The 24,055-nt window shown below is 42.3% G+C and overlaps 1 protein-coding gene across 8 annotated transcripts in view; it reads right to left on the reverse strand.

Annotated features, from left to right (window-relative positions):
- PNPLA7 (patatin like phospholipase domain containing 7) overlaps window positions 1-24,055 on the reverse strand; it is a 268,219-nt gene that overhangs the window by 143,148 nt on the left and 101,016 nt on the right. For all 8 annotated transcript variants that reach the window (XM_069747682.1, XM_069747683.1, XM_069747688.1 and 5 more), the window contains 6 exons: window positions 23,081-23,168; window positions 6,978-7,060; window positions 5,033-5,124; window positions 4,159-4,299; window positions 3,386-3,545; window positions 1,036-1,116 (listed from right to left, as the gene is read on the reverse strand). In XM_069747682.1, the coding sequence (XP_069603783.1) occupies window positions 1,036-1,116; window positions 3,386-3,545; window positions 4,159-4,299; window positions 5,033-5,124; window positions 6,978-7,060; window positions 23,081-23,168 (645 nt within the window). The remainder of the gene's footprint in view (window positions 1-1,035; window positions 1,117-3,385; window positions 3,546-4,158; window positions 4,300-5,032; window positions 5,125-6,977; window positions 7,061-23,080; window positions 23,169-24,055) is intronic.

A 24,055-nucleotide genomic window follows, 5' to 3' on the forward strand; every position in this document is an offset into this window, starting at 1 on the left:
TGAGCTGACGGGTGTTTTTTCGGGCCACTGCTGACTACTGCACAGGGGATACCTTGCAGCTGGAAAGACTCACTAATAGGGGTGTCTGATTTACTAGCAACTTTCTTCGGGTGCCTGCCCCCACCCCACTGCCAGGCTCACTGGGCTTACTTTCTTTAGAGGGGTTTATTTTCCTGGTTTTATCCTTTCTGGGGGGCCCAAGGCAGAGTCTACATCCCTGCAGGCACCTTTTATGGGTGTCTTCTCCAGGCCGGACCCTTTTCTTCCTCACAAGTTGCAAGCAGCGTCCAAAGAGAAGATACAGCTGCTTGGCCAACAGCACCATTTGAGAGATGCAGACTGCAGGTTAATGGCTCCTGCACCTATGCTGGTACAAACAGGTGCCCTTCAAGGCCTAATGTAATCTTTACTAAACTCATTTGTACTTTCCTTCAGAAGACCCCTGCCATACTGGTTACTTTGTCTGCTCCTCTGTGACAACCATCTGCCATGCGTATTGCCTGGACATCCCGCCTGCCCAGGACCCCTCCGATTCCCATTCCCCTGAATGGGTCAAATCTTTGAAATGAGTGGCTAAGGATGCACAGCTCAAAGCCGAACCAGTCTGTTTCCTGTAGACCCTCTAGTCATTCATTTGATGATACTTTGTCTGCACTTCAGAGGAACCCAGCCACAGGGCAGCAGCCCATTCCCGCTGGGAGGTGATCACATTGCCGCCATGCTGTTTGTAGAGTTGTGCCTAGTTTTTAGAGCAATTTACAAATTGCCCTTTTGGACACCAAATAGTCCCTTAGTTTTATGCCCCTTTACAATAGGAATAAACATGCATGCTCGGCCAAAATTTATGGGGGAATCCAGGATAGATGGTTGTTGGCTTAAGAAACAGATACTGTGGAATTTTAAAGAATTTCCCAATGGAGGAGAGTTCTATATCTAGACAATATGGCAGAGAAAAGTCACAATATCACATGAGGTTTATGGTTCATTAAGCACCAAATCGATATCAGATTAAAGGACAGGAAGAGCTGAACTCACGGTAATGACATCCAGGATACTGAGCAGACTGTGCACACTGTCCCCAGCCAAGACTTCTTTCACCACCATCTCATTACCATCCTGAAAATAAAAATTGTAATTAACACTAAATATTTACACTAACAGGACATGGCTCTGTACACAATTAGTTTATTTCTTTTGCTTCCTCTTAGACGAATGCCCCAGTATAGGAATCACTTTTGGGATATAATGGATACATTAGGGACTTGGGATAATATAGATCTATGGCATTTTTCTGTGCTGTGTTGTGCATAAATATGTGATTCTTCAGAATTTCTATTAGCCTATGCCTGATGAAGGGACCGGAGTAGTCTTGAAAGCTTGCAATTTGTTACCATCTTTTCAGTTAGCCATTAAAAGGTATCAACCACTGAGGACTCTCAATATCAACCACTGAGGACTCTCAATTCTAAATATTTTTCTATCCACTGATTAACACGGTACCAAGATATATATCTTTCCTGAAAGGAGATGGAATTACTGATCCAGGCAATATGTCTGCCCTTGTTATAGTAGTGTTTAATGTCAGTCAGTGGACGGAAGGTGGATGTCGTTGTCAAATCAGGAAAGAAGACGGTCAAAGAAATCCTGAGCAGATCATTATATGCAACACGATCCAATAAATGCCTACGTCCAAATGGATTATCTAACCGAGGATCTTATAACCTTTTCAATTATAGGGTTGGCATCAAGTTGAGTTGTTATTCCCCATGTATAAGATAACGGAAAACTTGAGACCCCCACTACTCTCAATCCTGCTGTAATCGGCAATCTTTGGAAGACCCAAAGAAAACGAATGGAGCAAAGGTGAGCCCAATACACGTGATGGTTAGAAGTGTTTTACCACCACTGACAAGACATTAAAGGAGTATTTCCACAAAGTGTCTCCTATTCTATGCACAACTTACTGATCGCTCGGGTGCTTTCTGAGTCTATTGGACTGTTCCATAAGCAAAGAATGGACCCCCAGATATCAGGAAGTTATCCCCTATTTTCTGAATACAGGTAACGCCTCAACATGGTACAAAACCTTAACTCTGTAAACTGCTGCTATACAGTGATACTGCCAGCTTCAATGATGGCTAGTGTTGAGCGCAAGTGCTCACTACTCGAGATTGAATCAGGTGTTCGGGTAAGCGCGGAGTATTGCGGATCCCCACATGTTTTTTTGGGGTGTCTAACGCCCGCAAAACATGCGGGGCACGGATTTGAACATGTCACTAGAGAACTAACAATATTTGGTACATACCCGATGCAAACTGGAGTAGCGAGCACTTGCGCTCATCACTAATGACAACATATTCAATATGACAACCTAATGTTATCAAATTCTGTGTTGTACCTGTGGATTCAAGGTGCTCACTATACCCCCTGAATAAAATCCTTGAGGAATGTGGTTTCCAAAATAGGGTCACTTGTGGGGGGTTTCCACAGTTCCGGTACATCAGAGGCTCTCCAAACGTGACATGGCGTCCGCTCTCGATTCTGACTCAAAAAGTCAAATGTCGCTCATTCCAAGCTCTGTCGTGCGCCAAAACAGTGGCTTTCCCCACATGTGGGGTATCGGCGCACTCAGGAAAAATTGCACAACAAATTTTGTTGTCCATTTTTTTTCTCTTGTCACCCTTGTGAAAATAAAAAAGTTTGGGACTAAAGTAAACTTTTTGTGAAAAAAGTTATAAAACGTTCATTTTTTCCTTCCACATTGCTTCAGTTCTCGTGAAGCACCTGAAGGGTAAATGAACTTCTTGAAAGAGGTTTTGCACACCTTCAGGGGTGCAGTTATTATAGTAGAGTCACTTTTGTGTACTTTTTGTCATATAGACCCTTCAAGTCACTTCAAATGTCATGTGGCAGCTAAAAAAAAAAAAAAAAAAAAAGGTTTTGTAAATTTTGTTGGAAAAATGAGAAATTGCTGGTCAACTTTTAACCCTCATCACGTCCTAACAAAAAAGAAATCACGTTTCCCAAATCACGCTGATGTAAAGTAGACATGTGGGAAATGTTATTTATTAACTATTTTGCGTGAAATTACTCTGATTTAAGGGCACACAAATTAAGTTTGAAAATTGCAACATTTTTGCCAAATTTCAGTTTTTTTCATAAACGCAAGTCATACCGAATTTTTTTTACCACTATCTTGAAGTATTTCACAAAAAAACTCAGAATTAGTGGGATCCGTTGAAGCGTTCCAGAGTTATAACCACATAAAAAGTGACACTAGTCAGAACTGTAAAAATTGCCTCAGTCAATAAGGAGTTTATAAAAAAAAAAAAAAAAAAAGTGTAAGCCAAATTAATACCGAACACAAAAAAGTAACCGTACTCACGCTTTCCTGAATGCAAACTTCCAGCATCCCATCCTGGACCACGTAAATACTGTTATCCAACTGTCCTGGGCGGAAAATGTATTCCCCCTCATGGAGCTGTACGAAGACCATGTGCTTACAGAGTTCAAGGAATAAAGGTTTCTCAAAGTGACCCAGGACCCTGCACCAAAAGGAGAAAAGTAGCAATCACACATATGAACACCATATAACAAGTTGTGCAGTCTCCTATACTTGTACACAGCCCTGAAGACATATGAAAGAATCAGACTGAGCCTAAGTAATATGTCATTGCCAAACCTTTAGTAAAAAAGTATATCTGCATTTAAAATGACTGAAAGCAACCAAAACAATGCTCTATGGATAATATCTCACAGGGCGAGGTCTACGTGAGGTTAATTCAGAGGATCAGACAAGGACTTGCAGCCATAGAACATCTGAAATTTGCCTTTGTTATCCATTTAATTCCCCAATGGTGGCAGAAATGAGGAAATTTATGAGTCTTCTGGAATCAATTACAGAAAAAAAAAATGATAAAGTAACTAAAAAGTTAAATGTTCTAAGTAACAATCAGTTATTGGCCTCCGGGAACATGGATATAACTGAAATACAGTAATTTACCATAATTAACAAGGTCGCCTCTTTCTAATAAAATTATAATAGTATTATGTGAAGATCATGATCTTGTTAAGAGAAGGAAACAATTGACCGCGGCGTAATAAATGTGGCAACAGGATGATCACACAACAGGTAAAGAGGGGTCACGCAGAACTCACCGCACATTCTTCAGCATATACAGGACTTCTGATGGCAAGTGAGAATTTTTAACATCAAACTCTGTAAGATCGGCTTCCAATAGGGAAGGAGGAGGCTCCTTTTTCTGTAAGGTGGGATATTCCTTCTTAAAACGAAGTATTCTATAACAAAAATAAAGGGTTGCAATGCTTTCATTGGATAAATTCTTGACATTTGTGGACTGATCCGAGCAGCTCATTATTCCCCTCTTTTTGGAGGTTTTTCATGATGCTTCGACTTAATCTGATCAATAGCACACCCGCATTTGGTAGCCAATGGCAGCAAAATGCGACGGGATGTATTACCACATGCGGTCATGGCTGCAGTCGTATGCGGGAGGCACAAGTCCTGGGACTTTTGGATGCTGTGTGACTTCATAACTCGTATCCTTCCAGCAAGTTCAAATGTGATGAAAACTCAGAAAATTCCCATGATCACTCCTGACGCATTGAGCAATAAGTAAGATTTCCGAATGCTCACTTCCACATTGGGACATGAGCAGCAGCAAGATCATTATATCTACAGATACTTGCTTGGACAACAAAAGGTATTGTGCACCTGGTCTTCTTCATTAGGACATGTGCACACTATCTGCTGAGCGGGCATGGGTCCTGGCAGATACCTATACACATGAAGCATTGGTGCTACTCGCCTCACAATGTGGAAGTGATCGGCACAAGAGAACTTCTAAAATACATGGAAAACCAGCATACGCGGACCCCTGATGTGGCGTCTGTTCAGACGAGCATTACTCTCAACTGTATTTGTTTCCATAGGACGCGGACAAATGTTAGGAGACAATTCTTTAATACCACACTTGTTTCCATGGCCCACTTTGACATTGTACCTCCTTACCTTTTAGCCAGCGTCAGGACCCTCACTCTTTTCCTCATTCGTGGTCTTGAGACAGTGCTGCCCCCCACCAGGGTGTTTGGCAGAGTAGTGACCTGCACAGAAATAACAGCCATTACTAGTTTGCAGCATGCAGTATATCAACCTGGACTGAAGAAACATAAAACCTATAATGAACCTTCCATATATAAGAAATACTAGAAAAGTTTACTGAAGTATATTAGTATAATGTTGTATGGCATAAAGAATCTTTAACCCCTTAACGACCAGAGGTATTTTTGATTTTTCATTTGTCGCTCCCCTTCTTCCCAGAGCCATAACTTTTTTTATTTTTTGGTCAAAATGGCCATGTGAGAGCTTGTTTTTTGTGGGACGAGTTGTACTTTTGACAGACACCATTGGTTTTACCATGTCTTGTACTAGAAAATGGGAAAAAGATTTCAAGTGTGGTGAAATTGCAAAAAAAGTGCAATCCCACACTTCTTTTTTGTCTTTTTTTGTTTGGCTTTTTTACTAGGTTCACTAAATGCTAAAACTGACCTGCCACTATGACTCTCCAGGTGATTACGAGTTCATAGACACCAAACATGTCTAGGTTATTTTCTATCCAAGTGGTGAAAAAAAATGCCAAACTTTGGTGAAAAGAAAAATAGCGCCATTTTCCGATACCTGTAGTGTCTCGATTTTTTTTTTTCTCGGGTTGGGTGAAGGCTTAGGTTTTGAATGCCGAGCTGATGTTTTTATTGATACCATTTTGGTGCAGATACGATCTTTTGATCGCCTGTTATTGCATTTTAACGCAATACTGCGGCGACCAAAAACAAGTAATTCTGGCGTTTTGACTTTTTTCACGCCACACAGTTTAACAATCAGGTTAGTCCTTTTTTTATTGATAGATCGGGCGATTCTGAACGCGATGACACAAAATATGATATGTGTATGTTTGATTTGTTTTAATTGCTTTATTTTGAATGAGGCGAAAGGGGGGGTGATTTGAACATTATATATATATATATATATATATATATATATATATATATATATATATATATATATATATATTTTTTTTTTTACTTTTGACATGCTTCAAACTGCCATAACCCGATCGGTTCTGCTACATACAGGCAATCAGATCACCTGTATGTAGTAGAATTGTTCACTTGCTATGAGCGCCGACCACCGCGTGGTGCTCATAGCAAGCCGGCTGTGACAACCATAGAAGTCTCCAGATCATGTGACGGGGTCACCGGTGGGTGGATTTCTGGCACGATTGCCGGAAATCCATGATAAATGCCGCTGTCAGCAATTGACAGTGGCATTTAAGGGGTTAATAGCCCCGAGTGTATCGCAATTCCACCCGCGGCTGTTCCAGGGACATGTCAGCTGTTCAAAACTGCTGACATGTATCAGGAAAGATGTGGGCTCACCGCCGGAGCCCACATCAAAAGAAAGGGAGTCCCGACATCGGCATAAATGTACGCCTGATGTCAGAAAGGGGTTAATATATGGAAAGTGCCTATAAATGGCATCTGAAGATCACACCCAAGAACTGCAGAACAGAAATGAGTACACCTCCCAGATTTTAAAAGGATCAAACTGCAATGATATATGACAAGATACTTTGAAATAAATCTTATTCGGAGGCGCTCACTATCCTCTGTTTTGTGAGCCATAATAGAATAAATCCATATACCCATGATAAAATCATTAAAATTAATGTCCTGTCATCCTAGGAAACTTTATAGACATTTGTTTGTTTTTTTCCACCAGAAAAAGACGACGGTACAGTGTTGAAACGCATTCTGAATAAAAAGCCTTTTCCTCATCATTATTTCTGAAGAATGGATTCACTCTAGCAGCGTTGCCCTTTACTCGGGTCGGCTTATACTAGAGTATATACGGCATTCATTTGTACAAAGATACCAAAATCCAATATAAAAGCCCATACCTTGCGCATGATCTTTCGTCCATAAAACATAACTTTGTCTCTTTTACGAAATCGGTAGCGTGGTACTTCTGGCTGTTGTTGTTCTGCAAGGGGGGACATAAAAAGGTCATAAACTGCTCGCACCAATGCCTAATCCTTACTTTCTGATTGGGGCAATTGGGAGGACATCACATGTACAAGGATGGCCATAACAACACGACACGCGCTTGCACACAATAGTTGTTAATGGCTGCACAGTTCTGCAGGTTTGCAGCAGTTTTATCTCTCCCTTAAATTACTTCATTTTTTTAATGGAAATGATAACACCTGGCTGCAAAAAAAGAAACATTTGCGCATAGTAAAGAAACCATTTGGAGAGAAATATACTCTAGTAGTGCACAAGAGTGGGTTGTACAAAAGCATCTATGAGACTTCTACTCATGATAGCGTGACAGTTCTAAATGTCACCAAGTCTCACAAACACCTAAAAGGTAGCCGTACAGCTTTAGGGTATGTGCACACGTAGCAGATTTGCCTGCGGATTTTTCTGCACTGAATCTGCATCACTTGGCAGAAAACGCAGGTGCGTTTTTGATGCGTTTTTTGCACATTTTTGAAAGCTAAATAAAGATGTATTGAACAAAAAAAAAATAATTTGTGATGTAATTTCTTGTCCAGCCTTCTCTTTTACATTTGTCCAACCCACACCCCATTACACACACAAATAGATAGCCAGATGGATAGATATAGATAGATATAGATAGATAGATAGATAGATAGATAGATAGATAGATATAGAATGAGCTAGATAGACATATAGATGACAGATCTATAGATAGATAACATCTATCGATCTATGTATAGATCTTGTATCTATAGATCTGTCATCCATGTAGCTCATTCCTTCTATCTATTCTATCTATCATCTGTCTATCTAATTCCTTCTATCTATTATATCTATCATCTCATTCCTTCTATCGATATAGATAGATAGAAGGAATGGGATAGATAGATGACAGATAGATATTATCTATCTTTCTATAGATCTATCGATCTATGTATAGATCTATCAATAGATCTGCATCTATCTAGCTCATTCCTTCTATCTATCTCTCATTCCTTATATCTATCTATTATATCATCTATCTATCTCATTCCTTCTATCGATAGATAGATAGTTATAGATAGATAGATAATCTATCTATCTATCTATCTATGATAGAAGGAATGAGAGATCTATAGATAGATAATATCTATCGATTTATGTATAGAACTATCTATAGATCTGTTATCTATCTATCTATCTATCTATCCCATTCCTTCCATCTATCTATCTATCGATAGAAGGAATGAGATAGATAGATGATAGATAATAGATAGAAGAAATGAGAGATAGATAGAATAGATAGATAGAAGGAATGAGATAGATAGAGGATAGGATAGATGAATAGAAGGAATGAGCTAGATAGATAGATAACAGATAGATACCCGTATATACTCGAGTATAAGTCGAGATTTTCAGCCCATTTTTTGGACTGAAAGTCCCCCTCTCGGCTTATACTCGAGTCATACCCAGGGGTCGGCATGGGAGGGGGAGCGGGGGCTGTGTAATTATACTTACCTGCTCCTGGCGCGGTCCCTGCAGTCCCTGCTTCTTCCCCGGCGCTGCAGCTTCTTCCTGTACTGAGCGGTCACATGGTACCACTCATTACAGAAATGAATATGCGGCTCCACCTCCCATAAAGGTGGAGCCGCATATTCATTACTGTATATGAGCGGTAACGCTGCCCGCTCAATACAGGAAGAAGATGCAGCGCCGAGGAAGAAGCAGGGACTGCAGGGACCGCGCCGGGAGCAGGTAAGTATACGGGGAGGGGGAGCGCTGCGCTGCGCGATAGTCACCTGCTCCTAGGTACGGGTGTCGCTCTGTCTTCAGCAGTGACGCTCAGGTGAGAGGGCGCGCCCTCTGCTGAACGTCAGTGCCGAAGATGGAGCCACACGAGGAGCAGGTAAAAGTGCCGGGGTCCTGAGCGAAGAGAGGTGAGTATGTGATTTTTTTTTTTTATGGCAGCAAAAGCATATGGGGCAAGTGGCTGTGCAGAGCATCTTATGGGGCCATAACACTTGTGCAGCACTATAAGGGGCAAGTGGCTGTGCAGAGCATCTTATGGGGCCATAACACTTGTGCAGCACTATAAGGGGCAAGTGGCTGTGCAGAGCATCTTATGGGGCCATAACACTTGTGCAGCACTATAAGGGGCAAGTGGCTGTGCAGAGCATCTTATGGGGCCATAACACTTGTGCAGCATTATAAGGGGCAAGTGGCTGTGCAGAGCATCTTATGGGGCCATAACACTTGTGCAGCACTATAAGGGGCAAGTGGCTGTGCAGAGCATCTTATGGGGCCATAACACTTGTGCAGCATTATAAGGGGCAAGTGGCTGTGCAGAGCATCTTATGGGGCCATAACACTTGTGCAGCACTATAAGGGGCAAGTGGCTGTGCAGAGCATCTTATGGGGCCATAACACTTGTGAAGCACTATAAGGGGCAAGTGGCTGTGCAGAGCATCTTATGGGGCCATAACACTTGTGCAGCACTATAAGGGGCAAGTGGCTGTGCAGAGCATCTTATGGGGCCATAACACTTGTGCAGCATTATAAGGGGCAAGTGGCTGTGCAGAGCATCTTATGGGGCAATACTTGTGCAGCATTATAAGGGGCAAGTGGCTGTGCGGAGCATCTTATGGGGCCATACTTGTGCAGCATTATAAGGGGCAAGTGGCTGTGCAGAGCATCTTATGGGGCCATACTTGTGCTGCATTATAAGGGGCAAGTGGCTGTGCAGAGCATCTTATGGGGCCATACTTGTGCAGCATTATAAGGGGCAAGTGGCTGTGCGGAGCATCTTATGGGGCCATACTTGTGCAGCATCATAAGGGGCAAGTGACTGTGCGGAGCATCTGTGTGGGGCCATAACACTTGTGCAGCATTATATGGGGCAAGTGGCTGTGCGGAGCATCTATATGGGGCCATAACACTTGTGCAGCACTATATGGGGCAAGTGGCTGTGCGGAGCATCTTATGGGGCCATAACACTTGTGCAGCACTATAAGGGGCAAGTAGCTGTGCGGAACATCTGTATGGGGGCATAACACTTGTGCAGCACTATATGGGGCAAGTGACTGTACGGAGCATCTTATGGGGCCATAACACTTGTGCAGCACTATATAGGGCAAATATCTCTATGGAGCATCTTATGAGGCCCTTATTACCCTTTATGCAGCATTATATGGGGCATACTTTAGTATGGAGCATCTAATGGGGCCCATCAAACTTTATGGAGCATTATATAGGGCTCCTGATTCAATATGGATATTCAAAAACACTTACCCTACTGATGTCTCAATTAATTTTACTTTTATTGGTATCTTTTTACTTTTGAAATTTACCGGTAGCTGCTGCATTTTCCACCCTAGGCTTATACTCGAGTCATTAAGTTTTCCCAGTTTTTTGTGGCAAAATTAGGGGGGTCGGCTTATACTCGGGTCGGCTTATACTCGAGTATATACGGTAATATCTATTGATCGATGTACAGATCTATCTATAGATCTGTCATCTATATCTAGCTCATTCCTTCTATCTATTCTATCTATCATCTATCTATCTCATTCCTTGTATCTAATCGATAGATAGATAGAAGGAATGAGATAGATATATTAATAGATATATTTATAGATAGATATATCTATGGATAGATGTAGATAGATATATGGATAGATATATCTATCTATATATAACTATCCATATATCTATCTACATCTATCCACAGATATATCTATAGATATATCTATCTATCTCATTCCTTCTATCTATCTCATATCTATCTATCTATCTATCTATCTATCTATCTATCTATCTATCGATCGAAGGAATGAGATAGATATATAGATAGATCTATATATATTTGAATAGACAGACCTATGTATCTATGGATAGATATATCTATGGATAGATGTAGATAGATATATGGATAGTTAGGCTACTTTCACACATCAGTTTTTCCGTCAGGCAGGATCCGGCAAATTTTTGAAAAAACGGATCCGTTGCAAATAGTGAAAAACTGATGCAACTGATCAGTTTTTTTTTTAGAGAGAGAGAACGGAAAATGTGCATGATTTGAATAGAAAAATACAAGAAAAAACGGATTCAGAGGCCGTATTCATCATTTCACATCTCAGTTTAATATGTTTTTTTGCCGGACAGAAAAAACGATCCACCGTAGGTTTTCTCCATCCGCCAGAAACAGCTTTTTTGACGGATCCGGCAAAAAACGGACGAAACGTGTGGCCATCAGGCACAATCCGGCGCCAATACAACTCTGAGAAAAAAAAAAAACGGATCCTTTTTTTTTTTTCAAAACTCGCCGGATTGTGCCTGACGGCAAAAACCTGATGTGTAAAAGTAGCCAGATAGATATATGGATAGATATATCTATGTATCTATAGATAGATATGTCTATAAATATATCTATAGATATATCTATGGCTATATCCATTGATATCCATCTATAGATATATAGATTTATCCATAGATATATAATAGCAAGGCCGATGTTGATTAATGAACATGTTTAATATAAAAAAAAAAAAAAAAAAAAAAAAAAAAGGAAAAAAATGGTGTGGGCTCCCACGCAATTTTCTGTGCCAGAGGGGTAAGGCCCACGGCCAATATTTGTAGCCTGGGAAGGGGGTAAAACCCATGTCCTCTTCCCAGGCTATGAATATCAGCCCGCAGCTGTCTGTGTAGCCTTTACTGGCTATTAAAGTAGGGGGACCCCAAAATAAAAAAATGACGTGGGGTCCCCCTATGTTTTATAGCCAGAAAGGCTACGCAGACAGCTGCGGGCTGATTTTCATAGCCTGGAGAGGGGCCATGGATATTTGCCTCCAAATAAGACGCCTATCCATTACTAATCCTATAGTAGTGAAAGAGTTAAAAAAAAAAAAAAAAAAAAGACAGCCAGAAAAAAGTAATTTAATATTCTTAATTTCACCATACTTACCATACTCGATTGCCTACACAAAATTAAAAATAATAAACCAACCGTATACTCACTTTTCGCCATAGTCCAATTAATAACGTGTCAAACGACGATCTCCCCTATAGAACAGTGACATCGGGTGATGTCACTGCTCTATAGCAGGGGTCCCCAACTCCAGTCCTCAAGGCCCACCAACATGTCATGTTTTCAGGATTTCCTTAGTCTTGCCCAGGTAATAATTGCATCACCTGTGCAATGCAAAGGAAATCCTGAAAACATGACCTGTTGGTGGGCCTTGAGGACTGGAGTTGGGGACCCCTGCTCTATAGGGCCTCCATTGACACACTGACAGGAGACAATGGTTTCTGCAGTGCATCACTGAAGAGGTTACCTGAGTTCATTGGTCTCACTTTATGGCAAAGCTGCGTGGGAATTTTCCCACACAGCAGTGCCACAAGTGAGAGTAAGAACTATTTCTCACAGAGGCGGAGGGATACAGTGCGGAAGGATACCTTCCATCATTGTATCCTTGAGTTCGTGGAGAGTGGTCGCATCAGCTGCTCTCCACGGGAGATTGTCGTGGGACATTCATATTAATTGGATATCTGCGGATCAGGGAGTATATTGTTTGTTTATTATTTTAATATTTTTTTTTTTTACAGGTGAGCAAGGGTTTCGAGGATCAAGGTGAGGGTGAGTATGTACTCTATGTTGTATGTTCTGTATGTGTCGTGTATGTGTACTGTATGTCTATATGTATGTGTTGCATGTACTGTATGTATGTACTGTATGTTGTATGTGCTGTATGTCATATGTTGTATGTACTGTTGTATGTTCTGTATGTCATATGACATACAGAACATACAACCGTACATATAACATATGTATTCTGTTGTATGTCCTGTTATATGTTGTATGTCCTGTTATATGTTGTATGTCCTGTTATATGTTGTATGTCCTGTTATATGTTGTATGTCCTGTTATATGTTGTATGTCCTGCATGTTGTATGTCCTGCATGTTGTATGTCCTGCATGTTGTATGTCCTGCATGTTGTATGTCCTGCATGTTGTATGTCCTGCATGTTGTATGTCCTGCATGTTGTATGTCCTGCATGTTGTATGTCCTGCATGTTGTATGTCCTGCATGTTGTATGTCCTGCATGTTGTATGTCCTGCATGTTGTATGTCCTGCATGTTGTATGTCCTGTTGAATGTTCTGTATGTCATGTGTTGTGTGTATTGTATGTTGTATGTACTGTTGTATGTAGTATGTTCTGTATGTAGTGTGTACTGTATGTTGCATGTTATATGTTGTATATACTGTATGTTATATGTATGTACTGTATGTTGTATGTACTGTTGTATGTAGTATGTTCTGTATGTAGTATGTACTGTATGTTGTATATGCTGTATGTTATAGGTTATATGTTGTATGTACATGTTATATGTTGCATGCACTGTATGTGTGTATGTTTTGTTTGTTTTTTACATTCAACACATTAGCCGGATGATGGGACTACTACTGTCCCATCATTGGTTAATGTGTCAATCACTAACTGTAGCAGGCATAGCCCGATGGGACTTGTAGTCCCATCGGATGATGCCTGCACACACACACACACACACACACACCCAAAGACCCCACGCACAGCCCGCAGACCCCCGCACAGACCCCCGACAGCCCCAGCAGACCCCGCCCGCACACACACCTACACGCACAGTCTCCGTCCACACATTTCCCTCCTCCTGATCTGCAGCGTTTCCCCCGCAGCTAAACCGCCGATCTTTTTTACATCTGTGGTTTTGCTGCGGATGTTGCTGACTCAATGCAAGTCTATGGGTGCAGAAATGCTGCAGATTCGCACAAAGAATTGACATGCTGCGGAAAAAACAAAGCTGCGTTCCCGCGTGTTTTTTTCCGCAGCACGTGCACAGCGGATTTGGTTTTCCATAGGTTAACATGCTACTGTTAAACGCATGGAAAACTGCTACAGATCCGCGGCAAAATCCGCAACATGTGCACATGGCCTTAATATCTGTCAGACTACAAATAGTCCTCTTGGTCCCTGCATGGAGCTGCACACCCAATGGATCGGGTAGTAAGCCCCTAGCAGATTCCTCCTTTGAAGGAAAAAAAAAGGTGTTCTTTTGGCCTCCTTCAGCTATATAAGTGCTGCAACTGCACTTTCTTATGCAAAGAGTTACCGGAGAAACACGTGTAACATGCTTATCTTGCTTTTTCACTTGTAGATAAAAGATGAAATTGTAATTGCTATAGATAAGAAAACAGCACCCTGAGTGAAAAGTGATGACAGGGCGAGTCACAGTACAGAATCTGCAGTACGTATGGGTCACACAATGTACTTCGTAATCAGAGTAATTTCTGCTCCCATGAGATTACAGAATATCTCAACCTAGAATGGTCAAGATAGTATCTTCACGATCACACGTTTTACTCTCCTGGTCTCCCCAGACACATGATCGCTTATTTCGTTATACTACTTTCAGCTGTTATGACAGTTTTTTTTTTTGCTGAAGACGTGAATAAAGTAACTCCACCATGGAGAGACGTCTCGCAATCTTCCCCAGTGAAACTTCCCAGCATAAAAAGCAAAGAAATTAGCAAACTTAACGGAAAATTCTTGGCGCAACAACGTACTTCTGATCATCCCAAGCACCCTAAAGCTCCCTATGCACAGTCACAGAAAACAGCTCCTGGCATACTTGTCCCCTTACTGACCGGGTGATTTCTCCATTTTTGCGCCTTTGTTTTTTACTCCCCTTCTTCCAAGCGCTACAATTGTGTTTTATTTTTCCACTGAACTAACTAATAATGGGGCTTGTTTTAAAAATAAATCAAAGTGTGGTAAAAAGGTTAAAAAAAATAAATTAATAATTAAAGAAACCAGCAATTCTGCTACTGTGTTGATGGTTTTGTTTTTATGGTGTTTGTCCAGGTCCGTATGATCATCGCAAAACGAAACTTGCATAGTTTCCAAATTTTAGTTAGTGCTACCATATTCTGATGGCCTGTTATGCAATTTCATCAATTCGTGTATGGAGTATGTAGGGGCTAAATACAACGTTTTGATTGTTTCTTATTGCATTGTTGGTGGAATTATAGCAACAGATTAACCACAATTCTGGAGTGTCGATTTTTCCCCCCGATTTATGGCTACTGTATTTATATCATTGTTAAGTTTATATTTTGACTGATCAACTTTTATGGATGCAGAGATGCCAAATGTTTTTTTCTTTTTTCTATTATTACCGTAATATTATTTTTTTTTATTTCTTCAGTCTTCCGTTGGGGATTGCGGTTGGGCTTTACAGAAGGAAGGATATGGTGTGTCCATAATATACGTATAGTGGGGCTGCCTGAAAAGACTGAGGGGAGAAATCCCACTGAGTTTGTGGAGAACTGGCTGTTGGAGAAGATTGGGAGCACAGTGTTGACAAAAGTCTTTGCTGTTGAACGGGCTCATAGGGTCCCGCCGCAGCCCCCTGCCCCAGGAGCAAATCCCCGTACCATGCTTGCTAAAATACTGAACTACAGGGACAGAGACATTATCCTTAGAAAGGCTAGAGAGATGGAGGATCTGACGGCTGGAGGTCAGAAAATCGCCATTTATCCGGATTATTCCGCTGCGGTTCAGAAACAGCGGATGAAGTTTACTGGAGTCAAGCGGCGACTGAGGGAGCTGGGAGTGCAGTACTCAGTGATGTTTCCCGCCAAGCTGAGACTGGTGGCTTTTAATAAGACCCACTTTTTCTTGACACCGGAGGACGCTACCCAGTGGCTTGATACTCATGAGAAAAAACTTAAGGGAATGGGCGACTGACATTTCGGCGAGATCCAGTTGGGATTTGTTTTCTCTGTCGATGGAGGAGAGTTCTGCGCTCGTTAGCAATGGTTAAAGAGTTGAGCAACTGTTGGGGGTTTTGCTGGGCCATATTGAAGGAATGGCCGGAGGGGACAGTACCAACTACTAAGTACAGGGGAGGAGGGTTATGCTGGGTACTGTGAACTGGTTTGGTACTTTTTCTATATGTTAATATAAGTTGAAATGTTAAGATACAATAAAGTGAAAGTTGGGGGGGAAATTGTGATTGCTATGGCAGCGGGACGCGAATGGAGAGGGTTAAGTAAGGGAGAGCGTTCGCAGTGGAGCCCCACTCTTGATGAGAGGAAGAATGCGTAATATTGGGGGGGTTAGGGGGGCAGGTTGGGAGGGGGCAGGTGCAGCTCATACTTGGGAAATTGGATACTTTAAGAAATGATGAGCCACATGATGGGAGATTGTATTAAAATATTGAGTTGGAATGTGAGAGGTCTGGCGGATAAAACACCGCGGGCGGCAAGTCTGCAGTATGTCCGAGAACAGAAGGTCTCAATGATATGCCTGCTGGAGACACATTTAGTGCGGGAGAGGGTGAACATATTGAATAGGCGCTGGATACAGAGGGCGTATCATTCTACTTTCTCGACGTATTCTAGGGGTGTGTCTGTGTTAATACCTGCGGGGGTGCAGTATGAGGAGGTAATGGTAAAAGAGGATGTCGATGGTCAGTATGTGGTGGTGAAATGTAAAATGAATGGAGTATTGATGTGTATAGTGGCAATGTATATTCCGCCCCCATACTCAAGCAAGAAGATAAGAGAGGTGCTGGAGAGGGTAGAGCGCTGGGGCCGTTACCATTACGAATTATCGGCGACCTTAATAATATATGTGATGACTTTTGGGATAAGAACAAAAACCCCCAGAATAGGACGGCGGGACATACCACTACGTTTGGGACTTATGTCGGGGAAGTGGGCATGGTTGATTTATGGAGAGTTAGGCATATCGGGGAAAGGGCGTATTCATGCTACTCACCAGCTCATGGTACGCTGTCTAGGATTGATCTGGCACTGGGTAACCGATTACTAGATACGATGGTAAGGGACGTGAGATATTTACCTAGGGCTCTCTCAGACCATAGTCCAGTTGAAGTGGAATTTCGATCAGTGCGGACACAGGACGGGAGCAGAAGGGAGTTGAAAATTCACCCTAATTGGCTACACAGTATAGACTTGGAGAAGATTAAGAAGGAATTGGTGGAATTTTTTGAGATAAATGAGGGTAGCGTAGATGTGCTTACTGTGTGGGAAGCCATGAAAGCGTACTTGAGAGGGCTGTTGTTTACGGATATTAGCAGGTGTAAGCGGAAATCGAGAGAGGCAGAGAGGCTGGCGATAGATGGGCTGAGGGTGGCTGAAGATGAGATGGTAATAATGGGTACTTTGGAGGCTGGGAGGAGGTTAAAGGCAGCTCAAAGCCAGCTAGAGGCGGTCTTGCTGAGTAAGGCTGAAAGGAAGAGGGAATTCATGAATTTGGCCTATTACCAGGAGCGTGAATCAGTGGGTCATTTGCTGTCGCTGGTGGCATCTGCCCAGAGAAATACTTCCTTTGTTCACTCTTTGGTGACTGGGAGTGGTGTTGCTGTTTCTGAGACTTCAGAGATTTTGGAGACTTTTGCAGATTTTTACGCAGACTTATACTCCTCTCGGGTAGATGGGTCAATGGAGGACACGGTGGCGTTCCTTGAGGAGTTGGAGCTCCCGAGGCTGAGTGACACAGCTAGGGAGGATTTGGAGGCTCCCATTACGGAGGAGGAACTGGGACGGGCATTGCAGTCGATGGCTAATGGGAAGGCGCCTGGCGTAGACGGATTTCCTGCCGAAATTTATAAAAGCTTGGGGGAAGTGTTGATCCCTAAATTGAAGGCGGTCTTGGAAGAGGCTACGAATGGTGGAAGGCTACCGGCATCTATGCGGGAGGCCACAATAGTGGTGATTCCAAAGGAGGGGAAAGACCCGACACAGCCGGATTCATATCGGCCAATTTCTTTGCTTACTATCGACGTTAAACTCCTGGCTAAGGTGTTGGCGATGAGGTTGACAAGTGTTATTTCTGGCCTGATACACTCAGACCAGTCCGGCTTTATGCCTGATAGGTCAACTACGATTAATCTACGAAGGCTGTATATGAACTTGCAACTCAAAGCCGATAACTGTGGCCAGAGAGTTATTGCATCTTTAGACGCTCACAAGGCGTTCGATAGTGTGGAGTGGGGGTATCTCTGGCAGGTGTTGCGAAGAATGGGGTTTGGACCGCAGTTCATATCATGGATTCAATTAATGTACTCGATGCCGATGGCCAGGGTTAGGGTAAACGGGGAGTTGTCACGGACCATACAATTGGCTAGAGGGACGAGACAGGGGTGTCCGCTTTCCCCCCTTTTGTTTGCTCTGGCGGTGGAACCACTGGCCGCTACGCTTCGACAGTCTGATGAGATGACGGGGTTTAAATATGGGGTGATTGAAGAAAGGGTGGCGTTGTATGCGGATGATATTTTGTTGTTTCTGGCTGACCCGGTTGCATCCTTGGAGGGAGCCATTGGGATTATTGAACGATTCGGATCAGTGTCGGGACTTAGGATAAATTGGAGTAAGTCTATCTTGTTTAAGGTGGACGATGTGGATGGGGAGCCATTGGAGGACGGGCGACTGGAGGTGACGAGTAAATTTAAGTACCTGGGAATATGGGTATCTATGCCGGTCACTGACTATATACATGAGAATCTGACTCCAATCTTGGGTGCCCTCAAGGCAAAAGCGGATGCATGGCTTAAGCTACATTTGTCTGTGGTAGGCAGGGTGAATCTTATCAAAATGATTCTGATGCCGAAAATACTGTATATTCTTCACAATGCGCCGGTTTGGATACCACGTGGGAAATTTAGACAGATCAACTCTCTGTTTAGGAATCTGATTTGGGGGAGGCAGCATCCGCGTATCAAACTGGAGACACTTCAGCGACCCAAGGATGATGGGGGTCTGGCATTGCCTAACCCTGAGTTGTACTTTCTTGCAGCCCAGAGTCAGCATTTAAGGGGCTGGGCGCATGAGGGGTCATCTGGGGCAGTACAGCGGTTGATGGAGGTGGTGACAAAAAGAAGGCCAGTGGTGCAATGTTTGGAGGATGGATCCTTGGAGAGTTTGGGGAAGCTATATCCGACTTTGCAGTTGATACGCAAGCTGTGGAGTAGATTGAGACATATATGTGGGATCACGGACTTGACTAGATACTCGCCGCTATGGCATAATAACAATCTGAAAGAATTTGAGGCATTGGGGGTACTGATAGAGTGGTTGGGCAAAGGGATTCAGTATGTGTATCAAATAATTGAACAAGGTGAACTGAAATCATTTTCCCAATTGCAGGCGGAATTTGGTCTTGGGTCTGCAGGGGAGTATCAATATTTGCGGATGAGGCATGCCTTTGGAGCTCAGAGTAGGAACGGAGGTATTAGGATTCAAAGGGATATAGTACTGGAGTATGTGTGTAATGATGGGACGACTGGAGGAGTCATATCCACTCTGTACAGGGATCTGTTGCACACTTTTCTATTGGGGTTTCCAATAACGGCAAGAGCTAAATGGGAAAGGGATTTGGGCCCAATAGATAACGAGACTTGGGAGTCGGTGTTGGAATGGATCCCAAGACTGTCGCTGAGTGAACCGTATAGACTGTCACAGCTCTATGTGATACACAGAGTTTATAGGTCTCCGATGGTGCTATATAAGGCAGGATTGCGTAATGACTCTGAATGTCCGAGGTGTAAGTCTACGGATGCAGACATTTTCCATATGATGTTGACATGTCCGAGGTTGGCTGCCTTCTGGGTGGTAGTTTTGAGTCGTATGGAAGGTGCGTATGGATGCACGGTGCCAAGGGATCCAGTTGTCTGTTTGTTGGGATGCGTGGATGAGATTGGAGTGGATAAACACCTAAAGATAGCTATAGCCAGATTGTTGTATATGGCTAGGAAGGTGATAGCTAGAAACTGGATTAGGGAAGAGCCGCCGTCAAGAGGAGAGTTCCTCCAGTATGTGAAACAGGGCCTGACACTAGAAAAAGGGATTTATAAGAAGAAAGGGAAAACTGAAACGTTCAATAAAATGTGGTCTCCATGGATTGCTATGGGATAGTAATGTGAAGTGTGGCTTATACGAATGGTTGAGGGATTAGATACTCTATTGTTTTAATGTTGGTAGTAATTAACAAGATGAGCTGCTTTGTGGGGTGGGGGTGGGGGGCTTTGGGATCGAAGGGGGCTGTTTGAAGGGGGAAAGGGGGGGAAATACTCTATATTGAAAATGTAAATGTAACATGTTAATTGCCTTGTTATTCTTAATAAAAATTTATTTGAATAAAAAAAAAAAAAAAGGATATGGTGTGTCCCTGACTACAATGGCAACCCATGGGCACCCCGCTACTGTCATCTAGCAATAACCTCACCACTGACAAAGAGAGGCAAAGATGGATTTGCTGCAAATGTGATTTATTTAATGAGGCACCAATGGGAAAAAAATATTGCCCAACTTTTCGTCTAGTTTGTGGTGTTTATCAAAGACATCTGTGTATGTAGTGGCCAGTGTGAATATGGATTATATAATTACATGCCAATCGGCTGTGTCATATCCGCTCCGAGATTATATACATCCTTCAAAATACAAAGCAGAGACAGGACACCTGGCTTAGCAGGTGGTCCAGCTTCAAAAGCGCCAAATGGAAAAGCACACACCGTTAGCAGTCTAGCGGGGAACAATGCCTTTCTGTCAGGATGAACCCCCCGCTGGGAGCCCAAGCGGCTTAATTGCTTCAAAGAACCCCCCCCCCCCCCCCCCCCCCCCCCCAAGACAGACAGGAGCTATAATTTCATAAGCAGTTATGACGTTAGCGTCTAACCTAGCTGTATAAAGGTTAACTTTTGAGATCTCTGGAACGGGATAAACGCCAGCTGGGATCTCGACTAGTGATGAGCGAGTATACTCATTGCTCGGGTTTTCCCGAGCAAGCTCGGGTGATCTCCGAGTATTTGTTAGTGTTCGGAGATTTAGTATTCATTGCGGCAGCTGAATGATTTACAGCTATTAGTCAGGCTGAATACATGTGGGGGTTGCCTGGTTGCTAGGGAATCCCCATATGTAATCAAACTGGCTAATAGCCGTAAATCATTCAGCTGAGGCGATGAAAACTTAATCTCCAAACACTAAAATACACAGAGATCACCCGAGCGTGCTTGGGAAAACCCAAGCAACGAGCATTCTCGCTCATCACTAATCTCGACCCTTTCTAGCACCCCAGGGTGGGGTGATACCCAGAACATCTAGTAGAAACCAGGTAGCAAAGCAGTGTTTGGTCTTCAAGCGCAACGGAGGCGTGCCGGATCCGATGGCGCAAAAACTGCTACCCTATAACCCTCTGTTGAGAAGCTACGATCCATCATTGGTGTCGGAATTTCAGCTTGCAGTCCCCAAAGGAGGGAAACTAGGATCATCCTGGGGGGGACGGGGACTAATTGTGTGTGAAAGTCTGTTGCTCACTGTTGTCTTCTTAGGGAGGTCAAGTCATTGTATCTTGTTGGAAGAAACTGGAAACCACTAGCACCACACACACCTCCCATGTGGCTGCGCAGCACCAAGGTCTAACAACCAGCTGGTAACTGACTTATCTGCTTATACTTATTGTACTACCAACTGTATTTGCATATCTAACATTGCATATATAGTATATTGTGTAGTGTGCCCTTAAATATCTAATTTAACCTTGGGCTGCTCTTGGGCTGCTCTTTTATCTCGATTGATGGATGAATATACACGTCCATGCTCTTGGTTTAATGTTATATGCTACTGGGACTGGTTTCTGGCCTGATAGAATTCTCTTAACTGAATGAGCATATATCCAATGAGGAACTGATGGCAGTCCCACATGTATGTTATATCCTTTACTTTAATGTGGGCTATGACCCTGAGCCAGCATCTTTCCCTGCACATAAAAGCTGATTAAATGAGCAGTCATGTACCTTGACCAGCTGCAGGTGGATTGGAGCTCCACCAGCGGTTGTTAACTAGTTAAATCCTCTTGTCAATCATGAAGAACGGGATTTAACACGCACCGCTATGTATAGCACAGGCAATTGGATGAGTGCAGATTCAAGTCACCTAAGAAGACTATTAAATTCAGTAAAAAGTGATAAAAAAAAAAAAAGTTTAAAAAAGCAACAACAAAAAAACAAAAATGTTAAAATTGCCCTACTGACAATAAAACACAAACAAAAAATACACATATTTGGCATTGCTGCGTTCAGAAATGACCAATCTATCATAATTGAAAATAAATGAATCATAGCGGTAAAGCGCATAATGAGAAAAAAAATTGAAAAGCTAGAATTAATTTTTTTTGGCTGCCGCAACACAGCAATGAAATGCAATGACAGTAGATCAAAACATCTTATCTACCTCAAAATGGTATCGAGGCGTCATCTGAGGGCACAAAAAATAAGTCATTACACAGCCCCAGATCACGAAAACACTACTAAAAAAATACCCACAAACGCAAAAACTTTATATGTGTATGTATGTACGTACAGTGTGTAGTATGTATGTATATATATATATTTCGTAATTCTTTTTCACCGCTTAAAAAAAAAACCAAAAACTATACATGTTTGGCATCTGCGTACTCGTATTGACATGGGAAATCATATTGCCAGGCCAGTTTAACCATATAGTGAACATGGTAAAAAAAAAAAAAAAAAAATGTGTAATTGCACCTTTTTTGCGATTTCATAACACTTGGAATTTCTTTGCCATTTTCCAAAACATTGTATGGTAAAATCAATGGTGTGATTCAAAAATACAACTCTTCCTGCAAAAAACAAGTCCTCATATGGGGCTATCTTGATGGAAATATAAAAAAAAAAAAAAAAAACACGTTATGGCTCTTGGAGGAGGAAAAAAAAAATGGAAAAGGATACTGGTAGCAGTGAGCACTTAGCTGTATTTGCTGTAGATATGCCATCATTGTCTGATTGGTAGGGATTCAACCATTAAAATTTCAGCACTTGGAACATAATGGTTTGTCATTCTCAACCACAAATACTTCAAATGACTAATAACATTTTTGCATAGGGTTTTTATGAAATAAAAAATGCACCAAAATTTGTGTATTTAAAGCAAAAAAAACAACTTACTAGACTGTCGAAATTTCTTGTACACAATAAATACAACAATCCCAATAAGGGAAAGGGCAACAACGGCTCCGATTAGGATCCCAGTCAGCTGAGAAAAGAGGAACAAAAAGTTAGAAGCGGGACGCCATCAGCAAGGATTAAAGCTGCGTACTCCCTTGGCTTAGCTCAATAGCTATTCCTGCCGACCACTCGTAAAACACAGCATACAGGGGCTCACATAGGACATAAGCCAATCACAGGCACCTACAGCGACAGCTTATCTCATAGGAACAAAGCCCCCCGCCCCAGACATCTGAAGGGTCAGAACATTAGTTGGCTGGCCTGCTTGACTTTCATCTAATGTATATGGGCACCTTTACATGCAAACACATCTAAAGTGCCTGGAATGATCTGTAATTTGGAAATTGTTTGAATTATTGCAAATATCATTAGGCTTCACTTAATTATCATAAAAAAAGGAAGAGCAGGAGCTCACCATGCTGTCAGTATACAAAAAACACCCCGAGAAGATAAAGAACGGGTGCCAGTCCCGCTGGTGTCGCCCAGCCAGTACGAAGACTTGCAGCAGAAAAGGAATATGGCACATCCAGCCAATCAATAGAAGAATACATCTTTTATTGATGAATCATTAAGAACAGAGGGATCCGCTGTACAAGATAAAAACCTGACGCGTTTCTGGAGTGGAAAACGTGCTTAACCATAGGATATGCAAAGAATCATGGGAGTGGTTTTAAAGGGGTTGTACACTACTGGGACAACCCCCTTCTTAAACTGAATGTTCTTCCCCAATAAAAGAAATAAACCTACAGTGGGGAAATAAGTATTTAGTCAGCCACCAACTGTGCAAGTTCTCCCACTTAAAAAGCTGAAAAAGGCCTGTAATTGACATCATAGGTAGACCACAACTATGAGAATTAGGCCGGGATCACACATGCGAGAAACACGTCCGTGTCTCGCATGTGAAATCCAAGATCT

Source organism: Ranitomeya imitator, chromosome 2, assembly GCF_032444005.1.
Source record: "Ranitomeya imitator isolate aRanImi1 chromosome 2, aRanImi1.pri, whole genome shotgun sequence".
Taxonomy (NCBI): Eukaryota; Metazoa; Chordata; class Amphibia; order Anura; family Dendrobatidae; genus Ranitomeya; species Ranitomeya imitator.